Source organism: Gobio gobio (assembly GCF_949357685.1).
Source record: "Gobio gobio genome assembly, chromosome: 1".
Taxonomy (NCBI): domain Eukaryota; kingdom Metazoa; phylum Chordata; class Actinopteri; order Cypriniformes; family Gobionidae; genus Gobio; species Gobio gobio.
The window spans coordinates 45,874,761-45,900,761 of record NC_137097.1 but is presented as its reverse complement, the minus strand read 5'-3'; the positions used below and the strand labels follow the sequence as shown (position 1 = coordinate 45,900,761).

The 26,001-nt window shown below is 38.4% G+C and overlaps 2 protein-coding genes across 6 annotated transcripts in view; both read right to left on the bottom strand.

The window, feature by feature from the left end:
• Nucleotides 1-40: 40 nt before the first annotated feature.
• ubtf (upstream binding transcription factor) lies at nucleotides 41-16,569 on the bottom strand. Of its 4 annotated transcripts, none has more exons than XM_079834328.1 (22): nucleotides 15,998-16,569; nucleotides 15,078-15,176; nucleotides 13,419-13,472; nucleotides 12,808-12,980; nucleotides 12,615-12,698; nucleotides 12,346-12,501; nucleotides 8,000-8,064; nucleotides 7,788-7,911; nucleotides 7,590-7,700; nucleotides 7,367-7,500; nucleotides 6,950-7,091; nucleotides 6,782-6,823; nucleotides 6,570-6,677; nucleotides 6,300-6,452; nucleotides 6,046-6,192; nucleotides 4,228-4,338; nucleotides 3,984-4,072; nucleotides 3,695-3,884; nucleotides 3,486-3,533; nucleotides 3,290-3,355; nucleotides 3,069-3,188; nucleotides 41-2,243 (listed from the first exon to the last, which is right to left on the bottom strand). In XM_079834328.1, exons 3-22 carry the CDS (start codon nucleotides 13,453-13,455, stop codon nucleotides 2,142-2,144), a joined length of 2,202 nt encoding a protein of 733 aa, XP_079690454.1. In that variant the 5' UTR covers nucleotides 13,456-13,472; nucleotides 15,078-15,176; nucleotides 15,998-16,569; the 3' UTR covers nucleotides 41-2,141. The 4 variants fall into 4 exon arrangements, with proteins under 4 accessions (XP_079690454.1, XP_079690457.1, XP_079690455.1 ...); XM_079834331.1 differs by lacking the exon at nucleotides 15,998-16,569 and adding an exon at nucleotides 15,466-15,725; XM_079834329.1 differs by lacking the exon at nucleotides 15,078-15,176 and having other exon boundaries at nucleotides 15,998-16,558.
• A 1,275-nt stretch (nucleotides 16,570-17,844) lies between these two features.
• slc4a1a (solute carrier family 4 member 1a (Diego blood group)) overlaps nucleotides 17,845-26,001 on the bottom strand; it is an 18,158-nt gene continuing 10,001 nt past the window's right edge. For both annotated transcript variants that reach the window (XM_079831397.1, XM_079831398.1), the window contains exons 11-21: nucleotides 25,990-26,001; nucleotides 25,094-25,297; nucleotides 23,785-23,933; nucleotides 23,486-23,680; nucleotides 23,126-23,374; nucleotides 22,722-22,811; nucleotides 21,614-21,780; nucleotides 21,187-21,428; nucleotides 20,874-21,043; nucleotides 20,261-20,434; nucleotides 17,845-19,266 (exon numbers count right to left, since the gene is read on the bottom strand). The exon at nucleotides 25,990-26,001 is cut by the window's right edge and continues 190 nt beyond it. In XM_079831397.1, coding sequence (XP_079687523.1) covers nucleotides 19,219-19,266; nucleotides 20,261-20,434; nucleotides 20,874-21,043; nucleotides 21,187-21,428; nucleotides 21,614-21,780; nucleotides 22,722-22,811; nucleotides 23,126-23,374; nucleotides 23,486-23,680; nucleotides 23,785-23,933; nucleotides 25,094-25,297; nucleotides 25,990-26,001 — 1,700 coding nt within the window. In that variant the 3' untranslated portion in view covers nucleotides 17,845-19,218. The remainder of the gene's footprint in view (nucleotides 19,267-20,260; nucleotides 20,435-20,873; nucleotides 21,044-21,186; nucleotides 21,429-21,613; nucleotides 21,781-22,721; nucleotides 22,812-23,125; nucleotides 23,375-23,485; nucleotides 23,681-23,784; nucleotides 23,934-25,093; nucleotides 25,298-25,989) is intronic.

Below are 26,001 nucleotides of genomic sequence, written 5' to 3'. Positions count from 1 at the left end.
AATAAATATAATATAACATGAAAAAACCGAGAAACAGAAGAACTGTTTAAGAGAAGGTTTATTTGCTCAAATTGTAAATTGCAGGGATATAACATCTCTTGCTATAGAAAACGTCCAAATGTTTAAATCTGTAGTACAAATTTAAGCTTTTTCTCTTTTTTTTTTTTGCCATTTCTACAAATAAACATGGGGAGGGGTAAAAAAAACAAACTAAAACTTAAATTAAAAACATGTCCCCAATTGACAAACTCATTTTGGCTACAGCACTATATTGCTTAGCCAACTGAAAATACAAATGTAATAATGTCCACTCATTACAAAGAAAAAAAAAAGAAGAAAAAGAAAGCTATATGTACAAATACCTTACAACAGCACTGAACCCAACCCAAGTCTACTTGCAAGTCTCAAAATCCTATAAAATATCAACAAATCTTGAAAGGTCCACTGGGTTTCTTATCCCGGCCCATCATTCAAATCAAGTTTCTCAAACCGAGCCAAGAACTTTATGCAGGAAAAAAAAGGCCTTGATCATTTTGGGCACTAGAATAGGTTACAAGTCTGGTACAGAAAACTTTTTTCACAGCAATCCCAAATCAAAATTATCCGCTCGTCTTTTTATGCAAATCCTCAGGGTTCAACATTTTGATAGGAAAAATTCATTTACAGTGCCCCTATCAATTTGAGGGTTGCGTAAAAAATACTGAGTAAAAGGTCGTAGCTCAGCGCAGAAAGCTGTGTTGTGGGTTACAAATTAATTTAGTTGCCATTTTAGGCCAGGGCATTGGAATGAGAGAATATACCCTCACCCTCAAAACTGTTCATATATACATAAACACAACAAATAACGATACCCCTCTCTTAAATAAAACATCTCCATTACATTCCTTGAGCTGGTGCGTGAAAGACCTGTGAAGTGGTTAATATTATGGGCTGATGGGTGAAATGAAGAAAGAGAAATACTGAAAGAACACTGGGCTTCCATCATAAGTGCACTGAATTGTGGGGTAACTCACATCCATCATATTTAAAACATAACGATCACGTTTTAAAAAGAAAACATTCTTTGGAGCACCAAATAAAACAGTGGTTGGAAAGAAGAACAAACAAAAAAAAAAGCTTCAAACAACATAACCATTATTAACAAATGGCAAAAAACATGTTGGTGCCCAATCTGCAAAAAAACAAAAGCAATTTTCTAAAACAACTTTGCTTGTGCTGCAGAACAATTAACTGATAAACTAGTCCTCATTATGTAACATCAGTCGTTTTTATTATCTGAATGAACAGCGAACTCAAACCCGTTTGCTGTGGCTTCATCACATCCATATCACAAAACTGCTATGGGCAGCATTCCTACAACAGGACAAAAATAAATAGTCCATTTTCACCTTTAACCCCACATCAGGTGCAGGTAAGGGCAGCGCACCAACGCCTCGTGAACAAGCACCGAGTGCGAGACCAGCTGGGGGTCCATGCGGCGACATTCAAAATGGCTTCATTGTTCCTGAAAACACCACATTTGTTTTGAAATGAAGAAGCGAAAACAAACACCAAAGCAAAAATGGAGGGAGCTGGAAAAGTGGAACAACCCCACTAGAAAGAACAGGAGAGGTACAGACAGAGGAAAAGAAAGCAGACATTCTTCAGAGTGCAATTATTTGGTCCCCTGAACCTCCCGAAATAATCTGCGAAACTAAGAGATTCTTTGGCTCATTTACAGAAAAGAAAATGGCACCTGGTGCTCTCTTTCTACCTTTGTCTTTCTACCTTTAAAGTATAAACACGGGGCATTCTAATAACACCTCATGACGACTACAAGCCAATATCAGAGCACTCAACCCTTTTTCTGTGATCAGCGGTGTCCGGAGGAATTTAAACTATACATCGTGTGAGTTGCCTAAAATGCCTTAAAACCTGCCAAGCAAAATCATCAAGGGAGGAACGAATAAAACCAAAAGTGTAGGGGAGAACGGAACAGAACAGGAGGAAAAGACTGTGAGGTGGTGCAGATGTGTGACAGCGGGGTGAGCCCCATCCTGTGGTGGGAAGAGCGCAGTGCAGAGCAGGCTCAGACCCCCGGCTCATGGCTCAGTTCACAGCGTTTCTGGCAGTCTGCAGGCTCAGCCTGACTCGGCTCTGGATCAGTCCGAGTCCGAACCCGATGAATCAGAGCTGGAAGCACTGCTGCTGCTCTCGGATTTATTCTCCTTATCCTCCACCTCTTCATCCTCTATGTCCTCATTCTGAAAGTGAATTTGGAAACATTATTTTTCATTCACATATCTCATAATAATAATACATTTATTTGTATAGCACTTTTCATACATGGAATGCAACTCAGTGCTTCACAAGCATAAAAACAAATAATGGGAATTTCACACAATGTCAATAAATATATATATATATGTTTTTTTTTTTTTTATAAAACAACTATAAGAAAATCAGAAGGTAAAATAAAAATATTAAAAACTGACTTGCCCACAATTTTGTTTATACTGATAAACAACTTTAAAACCTGCCTTTCACTTCATTTGGCAGACAATTCCAATTTTGGAGCATAGCGGCTAAAAGATTTGTTTTGTGATTACCAAATGTATCTGTATTGCTAATAAGGCGTGGCGGCATGACATTATATATTGTGGCATTATCATGTTTTCAAAGTTAGAGTTTTTGCTATATCATGGATAATGCAGTATGTAAATATATACACATAGTCACTTTAGAGCGACAAAGAAACATGCATGAATGAATGAGAAAATAGCAAAATAAAATAAAAAAAACTTTAATTTAACTTGTTTCTTTGTTCTATTATTTGTAATAAGCTTGTCTGTTGTTATTTTTTTAATTAAATAAAACACATATACATACATATAGTGTGCTATATATCGTTATTGCGAAACAAAATTAATCATATACTGAAACAAGATTTTGGTCATATTGCCCACCCCTAATCGCTAATCAAAATCTCATTTCAATATTCCTACTAAAAAAGGCTGATCCTACATCAGCAAGACGGTTTTAAAATACATGGCGTGAATGGAAAAAAATGTGACCAGCAGCAATCTTACATCCTCTTCGTCGTCGTCATCATCATCATCATCACTGTCGTCATCAGAGGATGATCCGTCGTCAGACTCCTTCTCATCATCATCGTCGTCGTCATCATCCTCCTCCTCCTCTTCATCCTCCTTTGGGCGAGGTCACCAATGATACAGAACAATTAGTACATACTGTTTAAAATGTACATAGAGCCCAACAGAGTGATAAAAGACTGTATGATCAAACTCACTGATGCTTTAGCCTTGGGTTTCACTTTAGCAGGCGTGCCACCAGGTTTTGCTGTGCTCCTCCGTTTCTGAAGAAGAAAAGCGCAAGAATAAAACAAATTAAAGGGGCAGAAATGCAAGCAGAACGTTTTTCACACATGTTCAACATTTTGAGAAAGACAGACTGATATCCTGAATTGATGCATATTTATGACTCACCAGAGAGTTATATTCTTTATACACAGCTCTCTCTTGTGATGATATACTCTGTGAGGGGGGGGAAATCATTTCATTATCCTTGAATTCAACATTCAAATTGTTGGTTTTAAAAATTATATAACAATCAATGGGTAAATATATTAGATCTTCTTATCAAGCTATTTAATTTGCTCTAGTGTTGAATAATAATAAAAAATATATAGGGGTACCGCAAGCCACTGCTCCAGAAGCCCTTTGTACTGCCTCTGTTTCTCCTCCGCCATCCTTTTGTAACGGTCCTTATCTTTCTGAGCAAGTCGCTGCCAGCGGCCTCCGATTTCACCCATGCGCTCTTTCATGGGCAGATGGTTCAGCTCACCATTGGACAGCATCTCTTGAGAGAACTTCTGATAACCGTTCCTGTAGAAGGTGAAGAGATCACGATTAGAATGAGTGGGAAGGTAAGACAAGCAAGCTGCCTCAAACACACTAACACTGAGATACACAGAATGAACTTACGAGGGTGGTTTCTTAGGTTCCCCATCAAATTTCATTTTCTTCCCAGGGATGAAGACTGGGGCAGGTGATCGCATCTCACTCAGCTCTCTCTGCATAAAACAGAAGAATTAAAAAAAGGGTATGATATCTTCCACACAAGAAAATCATGTAGGCAGTAGACACGTGATCACACAGTCTACTGATGGTAGTTTGGCTATCGCAAAATGTTGTTTGAAATGATGGTTCGGATTTTGTCTGGACTCACTTCATATCTCTTCTGGTCTTCTGCAGCCTTCTTGATCCACATGATCTTCTCTTTCTTCTCCATGGTGTTCCAGGTGGCCTCCATGGCTTTCTGAGCTTTCCCTCGATCATTCTAAAGAAGATAGAGAGATCAGTGGAGAAATTATTGCAAATAGAGAATTAGGTAGAGAATTTTCTATGGTAAATATATTTGCACAGCCATTAGCAGGCAGGACTGCTTCATGTTGTATGTTCAAGAAAAACTCAGTCATTAAGATTTAAGCATTTTCCCATCAAGTCCACATTAAATTGATCAAAAGTGACAAAGACATTTATAATATTACAAAAGATTTATATTTTAAATAGATTCTGTTCTTTTGAACTTTCTATTAATCATAAAATCATGGAATAAAGAAATGCATCAGGGTTTCAACAAAAAATTAAGCTGCACAATGGTATATTTTTTGTTTGCATTTAAAAACTGGTATTTATTTATAACAATACAAAATGTTACTTGAGCAGCAAATCAGCATATTAGACTGATTTCTGAAAGATCATGTGACACTGAAGACTGGAGTAATGATGTTGAAAATGACATTTTAAAATATATTAAAACAGTTTTAAACAATATACTATATAGATTGAAAACTGTATTTGAAATTGTAATATTTCAAAATATTACTATTTTTATTGTATTTTTGATCAAATAAAATGCAGCCTTGGAGAGAATACTAGACTTCTGTAAGAAAAAAAAAAACAGTAGTGAATGGTAGTGTAGGTAATTCTTCCAGTCAAAGGGGTTATGACATGGAAATTTAGATTTCTCTTGATCTTTTGACATATACAAGGTCTTTGTATCATTAATATATCCTGAAAGTTCCATAACTTAAAACGCCCTCGCCATCAATAAAAAAAAAAAGCATTTATATAATCGAGTTGTAAAAACACTTGGTTTGGATCCGAGGTGGCATGTGACAGGGGCACAATCATTTGCATACGCCTGACTCTGGAGCAAGACAACAAGGCCTGCTTTTACATCATCGCATCGTTGTCCCTGCCCACTGGTGTTTAATCGATGAGAAGCGAGTGGATCTAAAGCAGTTGTATACAAGATTGCGATGCTGTTACTGGCTGTGGAAAAACATCATCTTTGTATAAGCTGCCGAAGGATCTCGATGTCAGGCTTTACAAACAGACCTTTACATATGGATTCGACAGCACCACCACGAGCATGTAATTAACAGTGTTCATTCTAATGCCTGATCTGAAATCAGTGATTTCTGAAGTATAATTATTCAAGTTCAGGCAGATTTTCTTTATCTCAAAAACTGTTTATGCATCCGTAAACCAAGCCAGTGACTAAACTATCAACTTCACATTGTTTCTCTTAGTAGCATGAAAAAAATTGTGATTAAACTACAGAAAGCAATCAAAGAACGCTCCCTTTATAATGGCTGAAGCTGTCAATCACGCAGCGCAAGTTTATCTGGACACTTGCCAAAACCGCCGTTGTAATGAATGACACTGTTACACTGCACAGCGAAGCTCTTTCGGTATTTATATTGATATCGTGTTTGCCATTAGTTGTGGTGAAAGCATTTTGTGAGAGAAATCGCGTTGCAATGACGAGATCACTGCATTCACACGATCTGCTTCAAACAGAGTGTTTAAGCCAGAGGGCTGAAATCAGGATAGAAAATGGCTTTTTATTTCTAAATTATGACATTTTATGATGTAAAAATCATACTAACAATACAAGTGCACCTCAGGAAACATTCTAAAATCATTTTAAAAATCCACATCATGACCCCTTTAACTTATTGCATGTATGACTCCATACCTTGAATCGGGCGAGATAGTCTCCAATGACGCTCTGTTGCCAGATTTCCTGAGCTGTTTTGGGCGTTTCTGGTAGTTTCCCTTTGTCCTCTTTGCTCTGCTTTTCAGAGTCTGCCTTCAGTGTCATCTCCAAAGTTTTATACTTCTCCTATTAAGAATGATTAAACATTCAAGTTGAAAAAAAAAATGTGTTGGCCAATACAGTGATAGAAGGATATTATTACCATCTATGGATCATTAATGTGTCTTGATTACCTTCTTCTTGTCAGAAAGCTCGTTCCACATGCGGGCTAGTAGCCTGGTGAGCTCCATGTCAGAAAGATCAGGTCTTTCCTGGTGAAGTTTTGGGCGCTTCTCCTCTGAGAAAATGAACATTGCAGACACAGGGGGCTTGGGCTTCTCTGCAGACTGTTAGGATTAACAAAAAGAAAAGACGACCATTAAGGATGTGAAGTTCTAGTTACAGTAAGCCCATTCAAGTACCAATCCCTCAATAACCCAAAGATGATTGACAGGTGAACTGACCTTTGCGGCGCTCTTCTTTTTGGAAGCGGGGCTGCTGCCACCAACCCTTTTAAAGCTGCCCATCTTCTGTTCTGACAGTATTCTCTGCTGTTCCTCCTCTGAGATACTCTGGGAAACACAGACAGCAAGTTTAAAATGCAAACCAAGTAGAAAATTGGTGCAAACAATACACGAACAGAGCTGAGGGTCCGTTATCATAAACATATACTTACTAATAAGTAGCGATTCATCTCAACTTCATATTCTTTCTTTTTCTGGGTAGAGAAAAAATAAAATATTTTTTCAGAGACTGAAAACCTTCCATATGCATCCATGTTGGCTTGTTTAGATGGTTGATCAACAGATGGAAGTGGGCCGAATAAAAGCACTAAGTTACAGACCTGTTCACAGCGCTTTTGGTAAGCATCTTTCTCGCTCTGTTTGAGGACTTTCCAGCGCTGGCTACACATGACCATACGCTCCGTACTGGGAACGTCTTTCATATTGGACATCAGCTCAGCACAGAACATTGAGTAACCATTACTGAGAGAGGGAAAAAAACAGAATGAGACAAAAGTTATCTTCAAACCTACTGTACTGAAACTCACACAAGAAACAGTTGTGTTGTCATTAAATAAAACACTTTCTGTAACTGAAATGAGTCAAGTACTAAAACAGAAATAAAATGACAAAAGCACATAACAAATCACTATAAATTTCAAATCATAATAGATAAATTATACTAAAATAATAAGGACAAGAAAGAAAGGGAGAAAACAAACATGACATAGTTTGTGACTAGTGTCAGGTAAACTTACGAAGGTGGTTTGTCAGGCCGGCCATCAAACTTGTCCTTGAGCTGTCTCTCTGCTTTGGTTAGAGTGGATTTGACAATGTCCACCTCCGTGATGTTCAGCTCTGGGTGCTGCTGGATAAACTCACGCATCGTCTCCTAAACAAAGACGGGAAAGAGCAAACATTACAGAGAAGCTCGCTTCTTGCTGGCAACTAGGGTATATAAAAAAATGCAAGCATCTTTACCTCATACAGTTTGTGCTGCTCAAGAGACTTTTGGATCCACTTCATCCTCTTCTTGTCTGCCAGCTGTGGCCACTGCTTTCCAAGATTATCCTTGATGTCTTTGGTGGTTGCCTGGAGAGATAGAAACAAGTGTTTACGGCATTCATGTATATGAAGAAGTCAGCAGCAAATTCCAGTGTGAGTGTGTGGAGAGCTTACATCTGGGTGACCTTTGAGAAACGCCTTCTTCTCATGGCTGTACCACAGTTGCTGGGGTGTCTTGGGCTTCTCTGGAACATTGGACTTCTTGTTTACGTTCTCTAGAAGGTCGGGATGATCCTGCCTAATAAATCACACATAAACACTTTCTTAGAGAAAAGCAATGATTTAGAAATGTAATTGAGATGGTAAAATGTCAGTAAGTCACTTACCTGAACTTCATCATGCTGAGCATGAAAGACTCCTTTTCTCTGAGAAAGTCTTTCACGTATTTCTCCTGTTAATGAAAGGTTCAAACAAACAGGTCAGACAAAACAACGCATGCTTTGTTGACTGATCTAGAAAGGTACTACTCAAAACAATAGTTGATCCAGACCAAACAGAAAATATTTTCTTCTTTTCAAAGGGACAAAAGAGCAGCAACAGATTTGAAATCCACTGAACACCAGATTCATCCTTAACCTGTAATGAGCATTAAAATATCCCCTAATATCTATTTTAAAAATCCTTATCATTTTCCCTTTTATAGTAGTTATTGAACAAATCCTGATTTATCAATAACATTTGTTCTAAAATGTATTCTAAATTTACAGAAAAATGTAGGAATGACTGAAAAAACACCACAAAAAAAACTTGGTGGCCTAATAAACATGTTAAGATGAAACTTTATAGATACAGATATTAAATATATTAAATCATATATATATATATATATATAGAAAGAAAGAAAAGGTATAGCTCGAGCTGCAGTTTACATGTATGTACGTATGTGCAGCTGGCTAATCAGAGTTCTGTGATGTCTGTATAAAAGGTATTTATTGCGTTTGAACATGTTTTAAGGATGGCGCTCTTGGCATTACTCTAGGATCTTGCTGTGCAAACTCTCAGGCGCATCATGTTTGCTGAGAGTGAGAAATTGCAGACATGAGAAATTGCAGACATGATTTGGGCGTGTTTTATGCAAATGACTTACCTCGAGCACACAGTCGCACATTTAGATTACTCCGAATTAATCAAGATTAGAATGAGGTTAAAGTTCACCCAAAAACTTAAATTCTGTCATTAATTCCTCACCCTCATGTCGTTCCAAACCCGCAAGACCTTTCATCTTCGGAAAACAAATGAAGATATTTTTTATGAAATCCGAGAGCTCTCTGACCCCTCCATAGACAGCAATGTTATGTAATTAACACTTTCAAGGTCCAGAAAGGTAGGAAAGACATTGGTAAAATAGTCCATGTGACTACAGTGGTTCAGCCTTAAAGGGGTGGTAAAACATTCTTTTGAAGGCTTGATTGTGTTTGTGGGGTGCACTGTAACATGTGTTCATGCTTCGTTTTAAAAAAAATTGCCTTATTCTTCATATATTTGACCTTTATTCTACACTGCTCTGTCCCTCCTTGTAAAACGGTCTGATGCTTTCCGGGTTGTATGAAGCCAGTCCCTCAAAAATACGCAGTGGGCTCTGATTGGTTAGCTGGCCCAGTGTGTTGTGATTCGCTAACCGCAGTGCACGTCGGAAACGTCACGCCCCTTACCTTTACCGGAGGCTGTTCAGTATTAGAAACAACGGCGTCAATAAAACCATATGAACTCGAATCAGACCCAGAACATTTGAGTGAAGATGATCGAGCAGAACCTGTTCAGTCCTCAAGAGTAAAGACTGCGGATCTATAATGATCGCTACTGAATGGCACTTTAACTTTTGTATTTTTAGAACGATTAGCCAAATATCTGTCGCAAGAACTAACCCAAAACAAACACTAAGCACTGGCTTTAACTAGTAAGTTAGCCAAATCACACACAGAAGCATGTTTAGCATGCCTGTAGATAAACAATACATAAAAGCTCTAATCATAGGGTATCGTTAAGTATGAATGAGCATTTAACAGACTGGTTTGCAGAACAGCGCTGTCATCTGTTTACTTCCTTGCTACAACCTATTACAGGAAAACACATCGATGAAAAATAAATCAGACTTACAGGTTGTGGCCCGTAAACAGCTTCTGTTTGTAAATCCGGCTTTCAGGACAAGCCGTTGTGCATATCCTGTATTGAACTCGCGAAGTTTGTGGAAGATTGTGTTGTCCTCCGTGAAATGTGCAGCGCGCGCGTCATGCATCCACGCACCGGCAGTGTTTTTTTCACGCAGCTGACGTTGTACAAATCTGGTATTGAAATCGCGAAGACGGTGGATGCAGGGAGCCCTGCGCGCGCCTGATTCCCCGCTGACTCAAACACACGTGCATATAACATGCTGTATGTTAAACGCTCTGCAACGCACCCCCGTCCCTATGAAGGCTGAACAGAGCAAGTACCCCAGACCTGCAATCCGGATGAAAATAACAGCGTTTCTTCGGCATTGCGGCAAAAACACAGCCTACTAACGCTTTTTTCTCTGACTAGATGACGTCAACTTGTCAAGTTATTTGAATACGATACGCCCACTTATTGCGCTCCAAGACGCCAGCAGAGCCCGTCTACGGAGAGCCTGCCCACTCCCTATTAAGCCCTGTTGTACAGAATTTTGGTTGTAGTACCACCAGAGTTCCACTGGGGGCGATCGCCATGAGTGCAAAATGAATGGAAGTCAATGGGGCTTGACGGCTAAATTTGTCTCTTTCACCCGATTGCCGTTGAGAAATCTCAGAAATGATTGTAGATTTTGCAAGTTCAACATGGGTTTTAGGTCGAAAGTTGAATGAACGAGTACTTATGTCCTTTTGATTTCTTACAGGTTGAGTTGTTGTTGTCCATAACACGCTAGCATTCTGCTAATGAACGCTGATTGGTCAGTGAAGGACTGATTACGACCAGAGATCCCGCTTGATGGCATCGTGTCATCTGAAGCGGGACCAGAAACAAACAAAACAAAAACTCTTCTAGCACGTGTATTTACCTGTGTCAGCTGTGTTGTCGATGCCTCGAGAGAAAAGAAAGTGCAGAGCGCGAAAGCACCAGAGCGACTGAAGGATTGCCGTTAAGCAGTATCTCTGGTCGTACATGTGTATGACGTCATTGACACTTTAAAAGACTTTTTAAAGCAAATAAGTGACTCTAAAAAATCTAACACCCAGCAATGTGTAATTTATTTGCATTTCCTTTCGAATACAACATTCAAATTACTAGATAAAAAATTATATCCTGAGAAAAGTGGATTTTTATTGGTATAGCGCCATAGACCTCCATTCATTCTGCACTCGTCCTGTGAGCGCCCTCATATGGAATCAGAGAGGAACTGCAACCAGTTCAGAAGCCGGAAGTTCAGTGAGAGTGAAACTTCTCGCCATATTAGACATTCTCTGACGCCAGTGAAAACTAGAAAACATCATGGCGACGAGACACAGTGTTCTGAAGTGCGACTCAAAAGCAAACTTTTTTCATCTGCCCAAGGATGAGCATTTGAAGACTAAGTGGCTTGAAGACAAACCATACATCGTCGCGATTGAGTGTTTATTAGTCGTCAAATGTCTCTATTTGCATGTTTTGCGATCTCAGGAAGCTTTTATTATGGACTTCTATTATGGCACATGGTATCTTCTTCGTCTGTCTGTACCATATATGGACTACATGTGCACAGAGCGCCCTCCGGCTGCCAGTGTGAATTGAAAACAACACATAAGAGACATCTGCGCATTTTGAGGAAGTATTGAATAAAAAAATACTCCTCTGTTTAGAAATTTGACACAGACATATGAGAATCTATCAATATTTCTCCTCATCTGCACACTTTTGAACTAAAAGCCCTGAGGGATGTTGATTTGTCGCGAGTCTTCGTGAGGAGAATAGAGGAGTTTTTTTATGAATGAGATCAGCTGAGGCTCATATTACAATCAAACGGTAGCGACACGGTTTTCTTATTCATAACTCCTGACACATATTATCAAATTACTGTCACTATAAGACTTTGATGGGCGTTCCGTTTCCGAAAATATCTGCACAGACTATACCAATCACAACTGACTGGGTCATCGGACCAATCACCGCAGATTAGCGTCACGTAAAGGCAGGGTTTTGAAAAGTGAATCACTAAAGGAATCATTTGAGAATCGCTGTCAAAACAGGTAAAAATAAATGCATATTATAAGAAAACTAAAGTCTTTTTTGTCATTGCATGCATGCAAAACTGTTGTTGGGGACTTCTAAAACAATATTTGGAACATTTTAAATGCCATGATAGGTGCTCTTTAAGGTTGAACCACTGGAGTCACATGGACTAGTTTAACAATGTCTTTAACTTTCTGGACCTTGAAAGTGTTAATTACACTGCTGTCTTTGGAGGGATCAAAGCTCTCGGATTACATAAAAATATCTTAATTTGTGTTCCGAAGATGAACAAAAGTTTTACGGATTTGGAACGACATGAGGGTGATGAATTAATGACAGAATGTTTATTTTTGGGTGAACTAAAGTCAAATTCATGTGCGTACATACATGTTGTGAATTAGGCGGAACGTTTTCGTGAGAAGTTCAAATGTGCGTATAAATACGGGTAATGTCTGCAATTATCAGTGAATGAGACCCAATGCCTTTTCTTTTCCATTTTCATGCCACTCACTTTTTTACGCTCTGGGAGCTCCTTGTATTTTTTGGAAAGGATCTTTGTGAGATCTAGGTTGCTCATCTCTGGATGCAGTTTAGCATACTTGGCCCGCTTCTCCATAAAGAAACGGAAATACGGTGTCAAAGGCTTTTTGGGGAAGTCTGGGTGTTTCTGCAGAAGACACACACAAAAAGTTAGCATTTGCTGCTGCTCCAAATGACACACTGGACAAACTCTGTAATTCTTAATCCAAGCTTTCAGGACTAAACCATAATATTTTCTACCTTCAGCTTCTTTCCCTTGTATGGATTTTTGACGTAGTCCTGCGCATCCACAATCAGCTCAGAGAGGGTGCGGAATTTGCGTATCTGTGTGAGGAACGGGAATCTTAATGTGACAACTGCATGTACCTTATATTCTATCATATACAAACATTACAACATACAAGTGAAACCCATTGGTCACTGACTAGCGTACCTCACGTGAAACTTCCAGCCATTTCTGTTTGCACATCTCCCCAGAGTATGAATTGAAAGCCACTTTCTCCCAGTCCAAATGGGACTCGGACGTCTTGTACTTGGACAGATCCTTATCTGGCAGGTTCACCTTCATAGCATCCAACAGTTTCAACAGGTCATCCTGCAACCAAACTGTAACAATAAAACAAAATTATCTCTGAGTTACAGTACACACAATATTAATTCACACACATTTCAAATACCAGTTCGCCTGCAGTGGGAATAAACATGGTTGAAGCCTAGAGCTCTTTGTTTTGAAAGAAAATTATTTCAGAGAGCATATATGTTCAAGCATTAGGCAGATGCTTTTATTCAAAGTGACTTGCGTTGCATTCAAGGTGTACATTTTATCAGATCCCTGGGAATCAAACTCATTATCTTGGCGTTACTAGTGCCATGCTCTACTGTTTGAACCATCAATAATTTAGGAGACAATTAGAAACCAAAAATCTTTTTTACAATTGTCCTGTTAAGTTACATTTATTATCTTTCATGGTAGTAAATAGAAATGTATAACAATATTCATAAATAGTTAAGAACCATTGATCTAACTGATGTTATGTTTCTTACCGATCTCTTTAGCAGAGGAGTCCATTTCTCCATTCATTGTCAGGATTAATCACTCTAGAGAAGGAAAAAAATGGTAATAATTATGTTAAGGATTACAAATGTTGAGGTAAAAAGGTTGAAACTCATACTTACAGGGCTTTAACACTATATCGTTTTCAATTTTGTAATAATTTTGCATAAAATTATTCAATGACAAAAGGAATACATCCTTCATTTTTTTCTGACTTAAGATTCAAGAGTAGCTTCTAAGTTATTTAAAAGCAAATCTCTGTTTGTTTGTTTTTAAGAAAAGAAAAAGGAATTGTAGTCTGAAGAATGAAATTAAAATCCAGCCCCGGCAGCCCGACACATAATGGTTGATGTTCATTACACCGCCCCTAAGCGTTTACGCTTCATCGTGAGACAGAGCCCATAGCTTGTGACGGTTTCAAATCTCAAATAACTCTGCAGTCGACACCAGCAAGAGCAGCCAATCCGTCTAATCTTCCATTTTGTCCACTGAACTAAGACTTGAAACGGCTTCTCCTGCAGTCTGCGCGCTTTTCGAGACGAGCGTTTCGTGTAGTAGCTCGAAATTGGAGTATATTTTCGGCGGACGAGTGGATACTGGGAGGTACTACAGGAGGAGGAAGGAGCGTTTTGGGCGATAGGCAGGCAGCTGCCTGTAGACGGACCAGCTGACCACGGATCGGGATCTGCTTTCGGTCTCCGTCGAGAGGGGGAAACACAGCCAGGGATCATCATGAGTGACTGCAACAGCATGCAGCACCAGAGTCTGCCTCCAAACCAACAGGGCGCGAGTCTCCGCTTCCGCCACGGACGCATTCTGGGGCGCCCCCATTTTATTCACAGCGACTGTATTAAAATGGTTGAATGTGGAGGGCTAGTCATAATCTGATGTCGTTGAGCCAATATGTGAGCCGACTGAATTAGTCACAAAATGGCACGAACCGTTTTCCAGGGCGAGGCGTCGCCGCTGCGCTGAATGTGTAATGGCGGCGCGTGAGCCAGCTGAGTCCAGCTCTAAAACAGACCCTGGATGAAGGGCATTTTTACCACCCTGAAATGTTCTGAAACAGTGGATAATCAAACCCTGCCTGAATAGAACCGAGATTTACTACCATTGAAATGCTCAGAAAAGGGAAAAAAACGAACTATTTTGTGGATTTGAATCGCTTTTTTGAACAAAAGCGTCTCTAGTTTCAAGGCACAATACGTCAAAGTTAAAGTGTTTAAGTATTTATAAGGGTCTATGTAAAATTAATGTTTAAATGTAATGAGGTTTTGATATGGAAAAGTGGCTAAAATATATAATTTGTGCAGTTTAATTCCTAAATTTCTGCTTTATCCAACTTCGTTATAAACTCAAAAACAGTTTTGATCGTGTCCGTTTGGAACTGCTGAAAATGTTACAAACTAGCTTACAAATATCTAGATTTAACCAAATAAAATGTTACAATGTTAAACCGACCTATAACTTGACCTACACCGGAGCTAGCCGGCTATAACTAGCATTGAATCCCCCTCCAGCCCTGGTGAGAGCTGAACCAACGGTCGTCAAAAATAACAAAAACAAACAAAAAATGCTGCTAAAATCATTCCTTATCACAATGTTGTTATATAAAATAACTGTAACCGGTGTCCAAACGGTCATCTTACCGTAAATAATTCTGTTTTTTACCCCGACGTTCGAGTGACGAGGAATGCGGGGTGAAAGCACGATGTGTGCGGCCGTATGGCAGCAGGCTCTTCAAAAGGCTAGAAAAATAGAAATGGAAGGAATATACGGTTAATTTTACTCAGTTCGCGGCTACTGAAGCACAGTTCTGACAAGCGAGATCAATTCAGTGAGAAGCCAATAAATCCTGTGTTTAAACGCGTGATTTTGTTCATAATCACAATGGAAAAACGTAACAGCCGAGAAGAGAGGACGCTTCCCTGGCGTGACGACTGTTCTAGAGCCGCCATACTACCCTCCATGCACGCGCTGCAAGCCTAATTCACCTCCACCGAGAGGAAAAACGACCGTGAATGGTTCTGAACTCACCCGGCTTGTTCCTCAAACACCAATAACCGATAAAATGTCAAATGTGATGGAGAACCTTGCCTTCACAAAAGCGAAAACAAGTCCACACGGTGAGGTAACCAAGCTCCGTGATGGCGAACCAGAGGCGGCTGGTTCTTCCCTCCACGAGCCTCATGGAGTCCTGACTCGGAAATGAAGACGACCGCGAGGGCTCAAAACACGATAGAGGTGCCCTTATCGCGCTTAAAAAATAGGTTTGTGACTTTTGGAGTTATATTCAGAAACACCGCGAAAGGTTGTGGTATATAAACGGATGATATTTTCCCCGAGTCACAGGACGGGAAATTCGGGTAAGGCGACCTCGGAATGTACCGTGCCTTGCACCAAGTCAAAGCGAATTTAAACGAGGCGGCTTAACAAAAACAAAATCCACAAACGATCTAAAGTCAAAATGTTTAATTTTTTTGTTGTTTTTTTGTTTCATCCAATAATTTTTTTCCTCAAGGTTTGTTTACCAAACGGTCGGTAGGATGAGGCGCTGGATAGATCTTACCTGTCGCTGCTTGTGTGTGGAACTGGTGGTGGAACAAGGGGAGGGTTGAATGTTAGCCAGCACTGCGCCGCCGGTCCAGGGCACGGGCGCTCCAGTCCCCGCAGAGCTGAGAGAGACTTCCCCCCGCCTCCATCTCTCTCGCTCTCCTTCCAGTCAGCGCGCAGCTCTCTCGATCCGCTCATTTCTCTTTCCAAAGCGACATCCGCATTTTCAATCTCTCCACTGCTCGCCGCTCTCATCACGGATGGCTCGCCCGGGTTTCGCTTCCATTTGGATTATAAACTCGGAGCCGCTGTCACGAGCTAGGGGAGCTGTTACCGAGGCGCCATCAAACCGGCACGCGCGTGTAGCGTCTCGGGCTTGTTTTGAACACATTTGTTTACTCGTGATGATCATGTAAAAGTTTTAATACAATAAATGAATTTGATTTAATATGTTCAAGTGTGATTTTAAAAAAAGAAAGAAAAAAGTATTCTTGCGTCTAGTCACATAAACTCCCAAAGTGCATGCATTATGTAAAGAGTGAACTGTTGTGTAGGCTACTTTTAACATCTTTAAAGTATTTTCATTCTGACAGCTACATCTTTTTGTCACGTTAAATAATTAAACCCCACCTTGTCTGTTTGTGGGCGTCACCTGCAATGTCCAATCAAGACGTTCTGATTTGGAGAAAACATGATTTTCCAATGAGCGCACTGGTTCGTTAAACATCAGAGCGGTGACGTGCGCATTTCACTGGAATGCCACAGTCCAGTGTGGAGCACTCCTGCCTCCGGGAGAATATATAGGCCAGTGCTTCCCGAGATTTAGGCTTGCTGTGCTACTACACCTGCGCTGACACCAAACAAGAAATGTGTCGGTTAAACTCGCATTATGGAAATCATTTAGCATTATCAATACTGTGTGTATTATTAAGATTACTCACCTGTAAACAGACTATACTGTAGCAGTATCTGTTGAAGTGGCATCATCTTTCAACACCTGACCTGAACAAGTTTCCACAGTTCTAACAGCAACTTTCACAGAGAAAGACCTAATAAGAAATTTATTTAAACATAAAATCCTGATGGGATGTTTTAAAAGCAGTCAAAACATTAGAAGTATACAATACCATACACAGGTAATGTGATTCATTCCACATTAGGGTGTTCTAAAAATAAATTGTTAAAAAAAATCATTACTTTTATTTAGCAAGGATGCATTAAAGTGATCAAAAGTCACAGTTAAGACATTTATAAATAGATTATAAAACAGGAACTTTTTTTTTTTTACTGTATTTCTGATAAATAAATATATATATATATAATGTTGCAACCTGTGAGACTTCTTTCACAAATCTTACCAACCCCATGTGGTTGTATACTGTTCACTGACAATATGACAATTATTAAAATAAATCATGGGGTTATTTATTTTAACCTACTGACAACACTACATGTAAACCCTTATGTTGTGTTCAGGTCATTTTGACCTGGAGAGGATTTTCTTTTCCCCGAAAATGTTAGTTATCGCATTGAACTTAAACTTACTGACTTCCCCAACATTTTTGGATCATTTTTCACCTTGTTACACAGTGTTCCTGGACAAAAATGACTTGCAAAGATAAAGGCATTGGACTTGTGCATGCGCAGATATGCATTCACACTCACGCTACCATGCATACACAAACAAACTATTTTGAGTATTACAGGCTTCTTTTTTTGTTTACAGACTTTACAACTTTATCCTATATCAGTGAGGACTACGATCAATCAGATTAAAAAATAAATACAAAACCTGTACTAATTGAAAGAAAACAAGTTGATAAAAAATATGAAATCCAATATTTGGTAATAATATAGCATAACGAGAGATTTATAAGCAATTTATTTTTGGTAGCTGGTGACTAGGAACACCACAAGTGTGACAGTGCCATTTTGTACAAAATAAAAGCATTAAAAAAAAAACTTAAACATTAAAGCACACTGTGATTTTTTTTTTTCTCCACTCAAAAACTAAGGTTCATAAGAGATCAATGAGGCCTATGGCCAGTTAAAAAAAATAAACCTGTCTAACTGAAAGAAAACAAGCTGACAAAAAGATTGCATCTTATATAATGTGATAATATAGCATAACGGTTTTTAAAAGGCCAGTCATTTTTGACCGGGAACAGGATTTTCAACACAGCGTAAGGGTTTAAAAAAAAAATTCAGTTCTGTGTTAGATTAACTGAGACTTGTTACAGCACTTGCATACTGTTGCCCTTGACTGTTCTAGTTGCTTCTATTGCTCTCATTTGTAAGTCGCTTTGGATAAAGGCGTCTGCTAAATGACTAAATGTAATGTTAAAGTAAAAATATGTGTTGTTCTGCAAAAATTAAATTCTTCCAAGATCCTCCTGAAGTACCCGTGGTTGGCTACTAGATCAGAGGACTTGAGGAGAATGGCCTGACATTGGTGGGTGGAGGGTGGTTGCCTGCCAGGGTGGGCCAGACCTGCACAGACCTCCTGTGAAGCCGGGCCAAGTCAGTGCCCCTGACTAATGTTGGACAGGAGTGTAATGCTTGCTTAAGAATTATTGTGGATATTTTAAAGAATTTTAATCATTAAACAAAGTCACACACCATAACAGACAAAGCATACATAAAATCAACTATTCATTTATACTCAAAAGGTATCAAATCTTTGCAATAGTAACCTATATAGCTAACATTCTGTAATTGTAAGCCTACTATATTTACAGGTATGAAGTCCCTGAAACATTGAAATTCTCATAAGAAATACAAAGGCACATTTTGCATAGGTATCACCTGTTAAAGCAGGATGGGATTTACATTCAAGGTGGTGTGTGGTTGACATGCTTCACACTAACATAAGATTTTTTGCATGCAACCCTGAATACATTAAATAAATAAACACCAGGATATATAAATCCCAAATGAAAAACAAAACAGAACAAACAAGTCTTATCAGGCACACAAACACACCAAAGTAATTAAAAGTAAAACATAAATGTTTTATGAAAAAGTAAGTTGAAGAAAAGATTGTGATAAACAACTATGGAATGTATATGAACACATATTAACTAAACTTTAATAAAAGACATACTGATATGTGAAGCTAAAATTTGAATGTACAACAGATAAAAATATAAGCAAAAGATTCTCATGTAATGTAAGATAAATTCATAGTGGCTTGGATTCAAGAATCAAGAAAGACGTTCAAGGATGTTTTGGGGTTATTTAGTCATCCTCATCATCAAATTTCACGTTTGCATCATCTGCATCCAGCTGAAAAAGGATGACATATGCAGTCATAAATAGACAGTAGACAAAAAATGTAATTACTGTGATTAATGAAAGCATGGTCCACTCTAAAAAGTAATTTTTTAACATGCTACTATAGTTGCCAGTTAAACATTTTTAAGTTGCAAACATTATTTTGTAGAGTTCTGTTGACATAATAATGTTGATCATTACACCAACTTTATAGTGTGTAATTTAAACAAAAAATTATTTTTTATTTTTTTTAAATTGTATTAATGAAATTGTCTCAATAACTTTGGATGGGACTGGTTAAGGAGAATACATTTTGAAATTAAGTGTTAATTTATTTGTTTTTAGTGAAGGGAAAGACCTGTTAGTGTTTAATGCTGTTATGTTTGACATTTAAAAGAGTTTATGTTGGGGTTTTTATGGTTACCACTGTGCTGAAGAGTATATGAAGGTAAACACTGCATTGACTCTATAAGCAATGACTGCGCTAATGCCAGTGACAAGTAATATCTTACTTTTTCATTAAATATACATGTTAAATAAGTCATGTTAGCATGTGTTATGAAAGCAGTTTGAACTGAAATAGATTAGATTAACTGGATCCAGGGTTACAACTCTGGTTGTTGTAGCAACTTGTTTTTTGGAGTAGTTAACCTTAACATTTGTGTTTATGCTACAAATTATTAATTTCCTCCAACTCAATGTAGCTTGTTAGTTGAACGTAAATTCACTTAAAGTTGTCATAACTCAAAAATATTGATGCAATTTTTTTTGTTGAGCCAAGACATTTTTTAGAGTGCAACATTCTTGTGATAAATCTTAATATATTACTAATACAATTAAGAATGTAATAATTATAAATATCAGTACATTATACGTACAACATGAAGAGTTCATAAAGCTTAGCTAGTATACAAAAAAGTGGCTTTGTTTTCTGTTAAGATGTGGTTGGTGAAAAGAGCCGTCATGTGCATTTCTTGTGTCTCATGGCTATAAAAGATATACTTACACATTTCATTTCCATGACAGTGAAGACGTGGCCGGTCATGAACATTCTCAGAGGGATCGTGAGGATCAGGACAAAGGGCAGGGCAAGTGAAAATGCACTAGATTTTACAGCCCACAGAATCCCCAAACATATCACTTGGATCAAAGTGTACAGGTGCATACGCATAGTCGGCACCTGTAGAGAAACAGAGAGAGAAAGAGCGAGATCTGTACTTAGATAGATGGTTGGATTAATAGATAGACAGATTGACTACATGGCCAAAAGTATGTGGTCACCCTCTTCTGATTATTGGGATTGATGTTTGGGTGACTGTCCACGCACATAGACTACCGTTCAAAAGTTTGGTAAGTGTTTTTTAATGTTGTTGAAAATTTGGAAAATTATTACAATTTAAAAATAACTTTTTTTATATTTTAAAACATAATTTATTCTTGTGATGTGATTTATTCTTTACTGTCACTTTTGATCAAATTAATACATCCTTGCGGATTAAAGCATTCATTTCTTTCTAAATAAAAGTGGGCTGCCCCCAAACAGTAGTGTACACAGTAGTGATTTTACAATAGTGTAGTTTTGTCCATATAACGTATATGTGTCCATAAATAAATCTTACACGGGTGACATATGGAGAAGGTGGATGATGCTTTTTCGGCATAATAAGCAGAAGCATACGGTCCCAAAGTTGGATGCCACTCAGGGAAGTGATACCCATGTAGAGGAAGATCCCGAACAGAGCCGTCATAGGTATCATCTTCAGGAGGGGCTCCATGAAAATCGAGATTCCTGTGGGTGAGGAATTATAATCATGTGTATTGTTCAATAACATTTTAAAATGTTGTATTTTTTAATATGGCAATAAAAGCAAATTGCTTTTGTTTAAACATCAATTCCGTGTCATTATATCAGATTAAGGGCTTGGAACTCACCAACCATCACGGCCACCAAAATACCACTAACTCTTTGTTCTATCACACGTTCAATCTGCGGTCTGGTGCCTTTGGTCATGACAGTCAGGGAGTTGGCGTGGGTGACAGATCTAACTGTAGCAGCACTAAGCCAGGGGGCCCCAAAGATAGAGGCAATTCCTCCCAAGAACACCAAAAGCAGGAGGTCCAGATGGAAACCAGAGCCTTTGGCCATTTTTCTCTCAGGCTTACTCACAATCAGTCTGGGTGGTAAGGAGAGGTTAAGGCAGTGTAGCAACACCAAAATGTGAATGACCAAAATCCTTGCATTAATCTTTATTTTGTAACATCTTCTTGCTGTTTACTTTATGTATCTACTCATCACTAATTAATGCTGCTGAATTGAAATGTGCTCTATTCTGGATATCATTATGAATGAGGCACTCACGTGGTGATCTGGGACTCAAGGAAAATAAGGATGAAGACCAACAAGCCAGGAACAACACATGCGAACATCATCCAGACAGGGAATGGCTTCTTCTCACCAAATGGGTTGATGATCCAGCCTCTAGCAGACGGGTTGGACACGGTTATCCCCTTTGGCACCACCAGTTTCTAAAGCAGGAAGTAAATAAAACATGGATGAAACAGTTTACAGTTTTCCATAATCGCTTTGGCTCAATTCACAAATTAGTTTCTTGTTCACACCAAATTTTAATTTTTAAAAATGATTTTAAGCAAATTGTATTGTTTTGGCAAATGTGTTCAAAAGAGTAAGAACAATTGTCTACAATTTGCACATAACTAAAGCGCATGGCTTGCTGATCAAAACTGAGTTGATTCTCAGTGAACTTGTCACATGCTTTACAACATTATTTCATTCTGAGCGCCATCACATGCAAAACGATCCATTAACTTATCAAAATCCATAAATATATGTTTGACATGGAATGTTTGTGATGTCTGCTAAATTTTCAAATGACTTGCCATAGTAATGAAATAGGAATCACAATAGGAATAGACCAATCAAGTTTGGAAGCATACACTATATGAAGCTTGCTTAGCACAATCACTATACCATTTTGTTCATAACAACAGTTCACAGCAGCTAAATGCATGTAGTGTTACATGCTGTGAGGAGATATCATCAGGAGATACAATTTTATCTGTAATACAGCATTGACAGTAAACCTTTAGAGTAAATCGAGATCTAAAAAGCTCAGTAAGTTACACAACAGCAGACTGTATCAGTGTCAAAAAAAGAGAGAACATACATTGAATTTGTATATTATAACAAACGTTTTAAGGGTTACTGCCATGGTGAAAGAAAATTTTGAGCAGTATGGCTCACATGATGGCACTTTTCATTTTCATGGCTTTGGACACTATTATTAGGCTATTATTATTAAATGTTGTAGGTGAGTAACATCATTTTTCAGACATGTTGTGATGTTCTCATAAAGAGTTGTGACAATTGCTCTTACAGTCCAGAAAATGTAAAAACTGTAATAACAAAACACGTCTCTGAACAATGTAACGGAAAGTGTTTGGTTAACCTGTGTGTAGGCATCGCTAATGCTGATATCCACAGCGATCATGAAGAAGATGGCGATGGGGACACCAAAATCTCCAATCATTCTTCGGATCTGGTGGTGTACAGTGTTTTATTAGTAACATGAACTCAAATATTAGTTTCAGTAATATTCAGTACATCCTCAGCAAAACTTCTACCACAGGTACATTAAAATTAAATCAAATGTGGAGTATTAAATCAACATTCAAAGGCTTTATATTTGGTTGGATTGTACACTCTGTAATCTGCTAAAAATCCATCTGCTAAAATGACATCTAGAATACACTATTCCTATTTAATATATCATTATTGTTTGAAACTTTGAACATGTTTTTGGCTAAGCAGTATCTGAGTTTAAATTAAAAAAGATAATCTGGTCATACTTACGGGGCCAGGAAGGTAGACGCTAGTTTTAAACCCACGGAGATACAATGCAATGAAGAAACATCCGAACATAAGGCACATGGACAGCAGGGCGGTGTTGGGGTATGCTCTCTCCATTATCGCATGTTGTACGGTAATATTGCCATCAGGATGCTCTGTGGTGTTGATAATCTTTTTGACAGGGTGGAAGGGATCCTCCAAGGTATCATTCAAGTGCTCATAGTTCAAAACTAAAGGGTGCGCTTTGAAAATCTGTGGAGCAAGAGAACAAAGCGTAGAGAGAAAAGAAGTTGATTTGAGGACAAATGATATGATGTAAATTGATCGAATGAAGTATGTGTGCAATTGATACCCTGTACATACCCTGATAAGCTTGGCAAAGGTCTCGTAGATGAAAATGAGAGAGATCAAGATGGAGAAGATCTCTTGGGTGAAGCGTGAGATGAAACGAACAAGGAAGCTCCCTTCCACTGCCACAATCACCACCACAATGATGATCAACCACATGCCCACCCAGACACGGCCCACAATGTACTCAAAGCCATTAGACTTGCAGAACTGAAGGGGAAAGATGAAAGTGTTTAGATGGATGAGAAAAGTCATGCAGGTGGTGATATTTTACCTTCTTAAATACCAATTCTCACTATTGATAAAAGCATCACCTGAAAGAACGCCTCCTCAAACACCATCAATGGGCCGGTAAACCCAATGACAAGAACTGGTTGAGCCGCAAACAGACAAAAGATGATACCCTGCACGCAGGTAGAGACCATCATCTCAGAGACCCCCATCATATGCTCCGTCTTATCCGCTAAAACAGAGAAATGGAGAGATGTTAGTTAAACGGATAGTCCACCCAACAATTAAAATTCTCTCATCATTTAGTCACCCCTCATACAGTCCCAGATGTATATGGTTTCTTTCTTCAGAAGCACAAATTAAGATTTTTAGAAAAATAATCCATCTCTGTGGGTCTATTTACGGCAAGTGTACGGAACTTCTAAAGTCGACTCTTCAAAAACAACACAAAGTGAACACAATGGTAGTACACATGAGTTGATGAATCAACTTCTTCTGAAGCAAAATATTTGAAACATTTTGAACTATAAACCATCGCTTCTGGCCAATTGCCATTCGCCAGTTCATGCTTGATGTAAATGTGAGCACATTGTGAAGCATGACATAAGTATGTTGTGAACGAGAAGGTCCTCTGTGCTTCCGCTCCACTTCTTACATAAGCTTCTAAACGTGCTGACGTATGAACCCGCATGTGACAGCAGTCCGAAGGCAATGGTTTACAAAAATTTAAAATATTAGTATTTTCTTACACAGCTATCATTTTGCTTCAGAAGACATTGATTCAACAACCATGGTTATGTGGATTACCGTCACGTTCGCTTTGATTGGTTTTATTGAAGCATTAACTTTCAAGGGTTCCCTACACTTTCCAAAGCATAATATTGAACTTTTTACTGCACTACATTTCATATTGAATATAATTTAAGACTTAATAAAAATAAAAAATGTAGTACTTTCTTACTTTTACTCAGGTAAGAATAATTCAAAGTTTTACTTGAGTACAAGTAAGAAAGTACTACATTTTTTATGTAATTCAGTATTAAAAAAACAACACTTTTATTTATGAAATGTAGTGTAGTAAAAGTATGACATTATGCTTTGGAATGTAGTGAAGTAAAAGTTTTCAAAAGAAAAACACTGATAAAGTACATATACTTAAAAAATACTTAAATATACGCAAAAATACTTCACTACTGTCATCTAGGACGGCATGACGGTGAGAAAATGGTATGGATTTCTTTTTATTTGTTTTTTGGGTGGAGTATCCCTTTAATGATTTTATCCTATCTATCTGGGCCATTCTTGGCCAGGATAAGATGAAACGTGGACCAGGACCAGCGGCTAAATGAGATGGTGGTGTGATGAGTCAGGGCTTGCAGTGAATGTACTCACCAATAAGTCCTCCAAAGGTAACGGCAGGAGAAAGGGCAGCGAAGTAGATGAAGATGACAGCAGACAGCACCTGAGGGTCCAGTGCGTCGGTAAAGTCACTAAGGTAATGCTTGTAGCGGCGTTTTATGTCTTTGGCCATACCACCAAACGGATAGCCTGTACGGGCCAGTGGATCCTCTCGTGGCTTCTCAGGTCCAGTTGGGGCTAAACAAACAATTAAACACAATTAATTTGATGTAATTCCATGTTTAATTAAACAATGGATTCTATATCTATTGTTTTGGTGGATTGATGTTGCAGCAGTTCTCAAATTTATCCTACAGGAGACAATAAACAGTACCTTGACCATAAGACTGTATGGTCTAGAGATAATGAAAGAGGAGATCTGTTCCTTGTAGTCATTACTGATTAATCTAAACCGCATATTGGTAAATGCCTGAAATTTTTATAATTAAACCCATAAGATGTTAACATAGAAATGTGACGTATAAAGAGAGCTGAAAGCATGAAGGATTAAATCTTACTAATGAAACTAGGATAAATTACTAAATGTAAATGTGAATCTAACGGTGTTAAATATTTTGCAGTGATGCAGGACCAGCATCCTAGACTAAAACGAAATTATTGTAATTAAGTCAGATTTTGCTCTTGAGAAGTAAGAGGACCAAATCCATATTGAATCTGCATTCCCCCCTCCATACTGAATCGGCACTCATTTTTAGGGCAATCTGCAGAATACTGTAGAATGGATTTAAGCATGGTGAATTGTGTTAAATGGAGCTGAAAGTACTCATTTTGAAAGCTCAAAGCATTATCAACTTCTTCATAAACATCAGACTAATCAGATTATTAAAGTGATGCCTTTATTAACAGCTCTTCATTCCAAGAAGCCTGACCTTTGCCCCCAA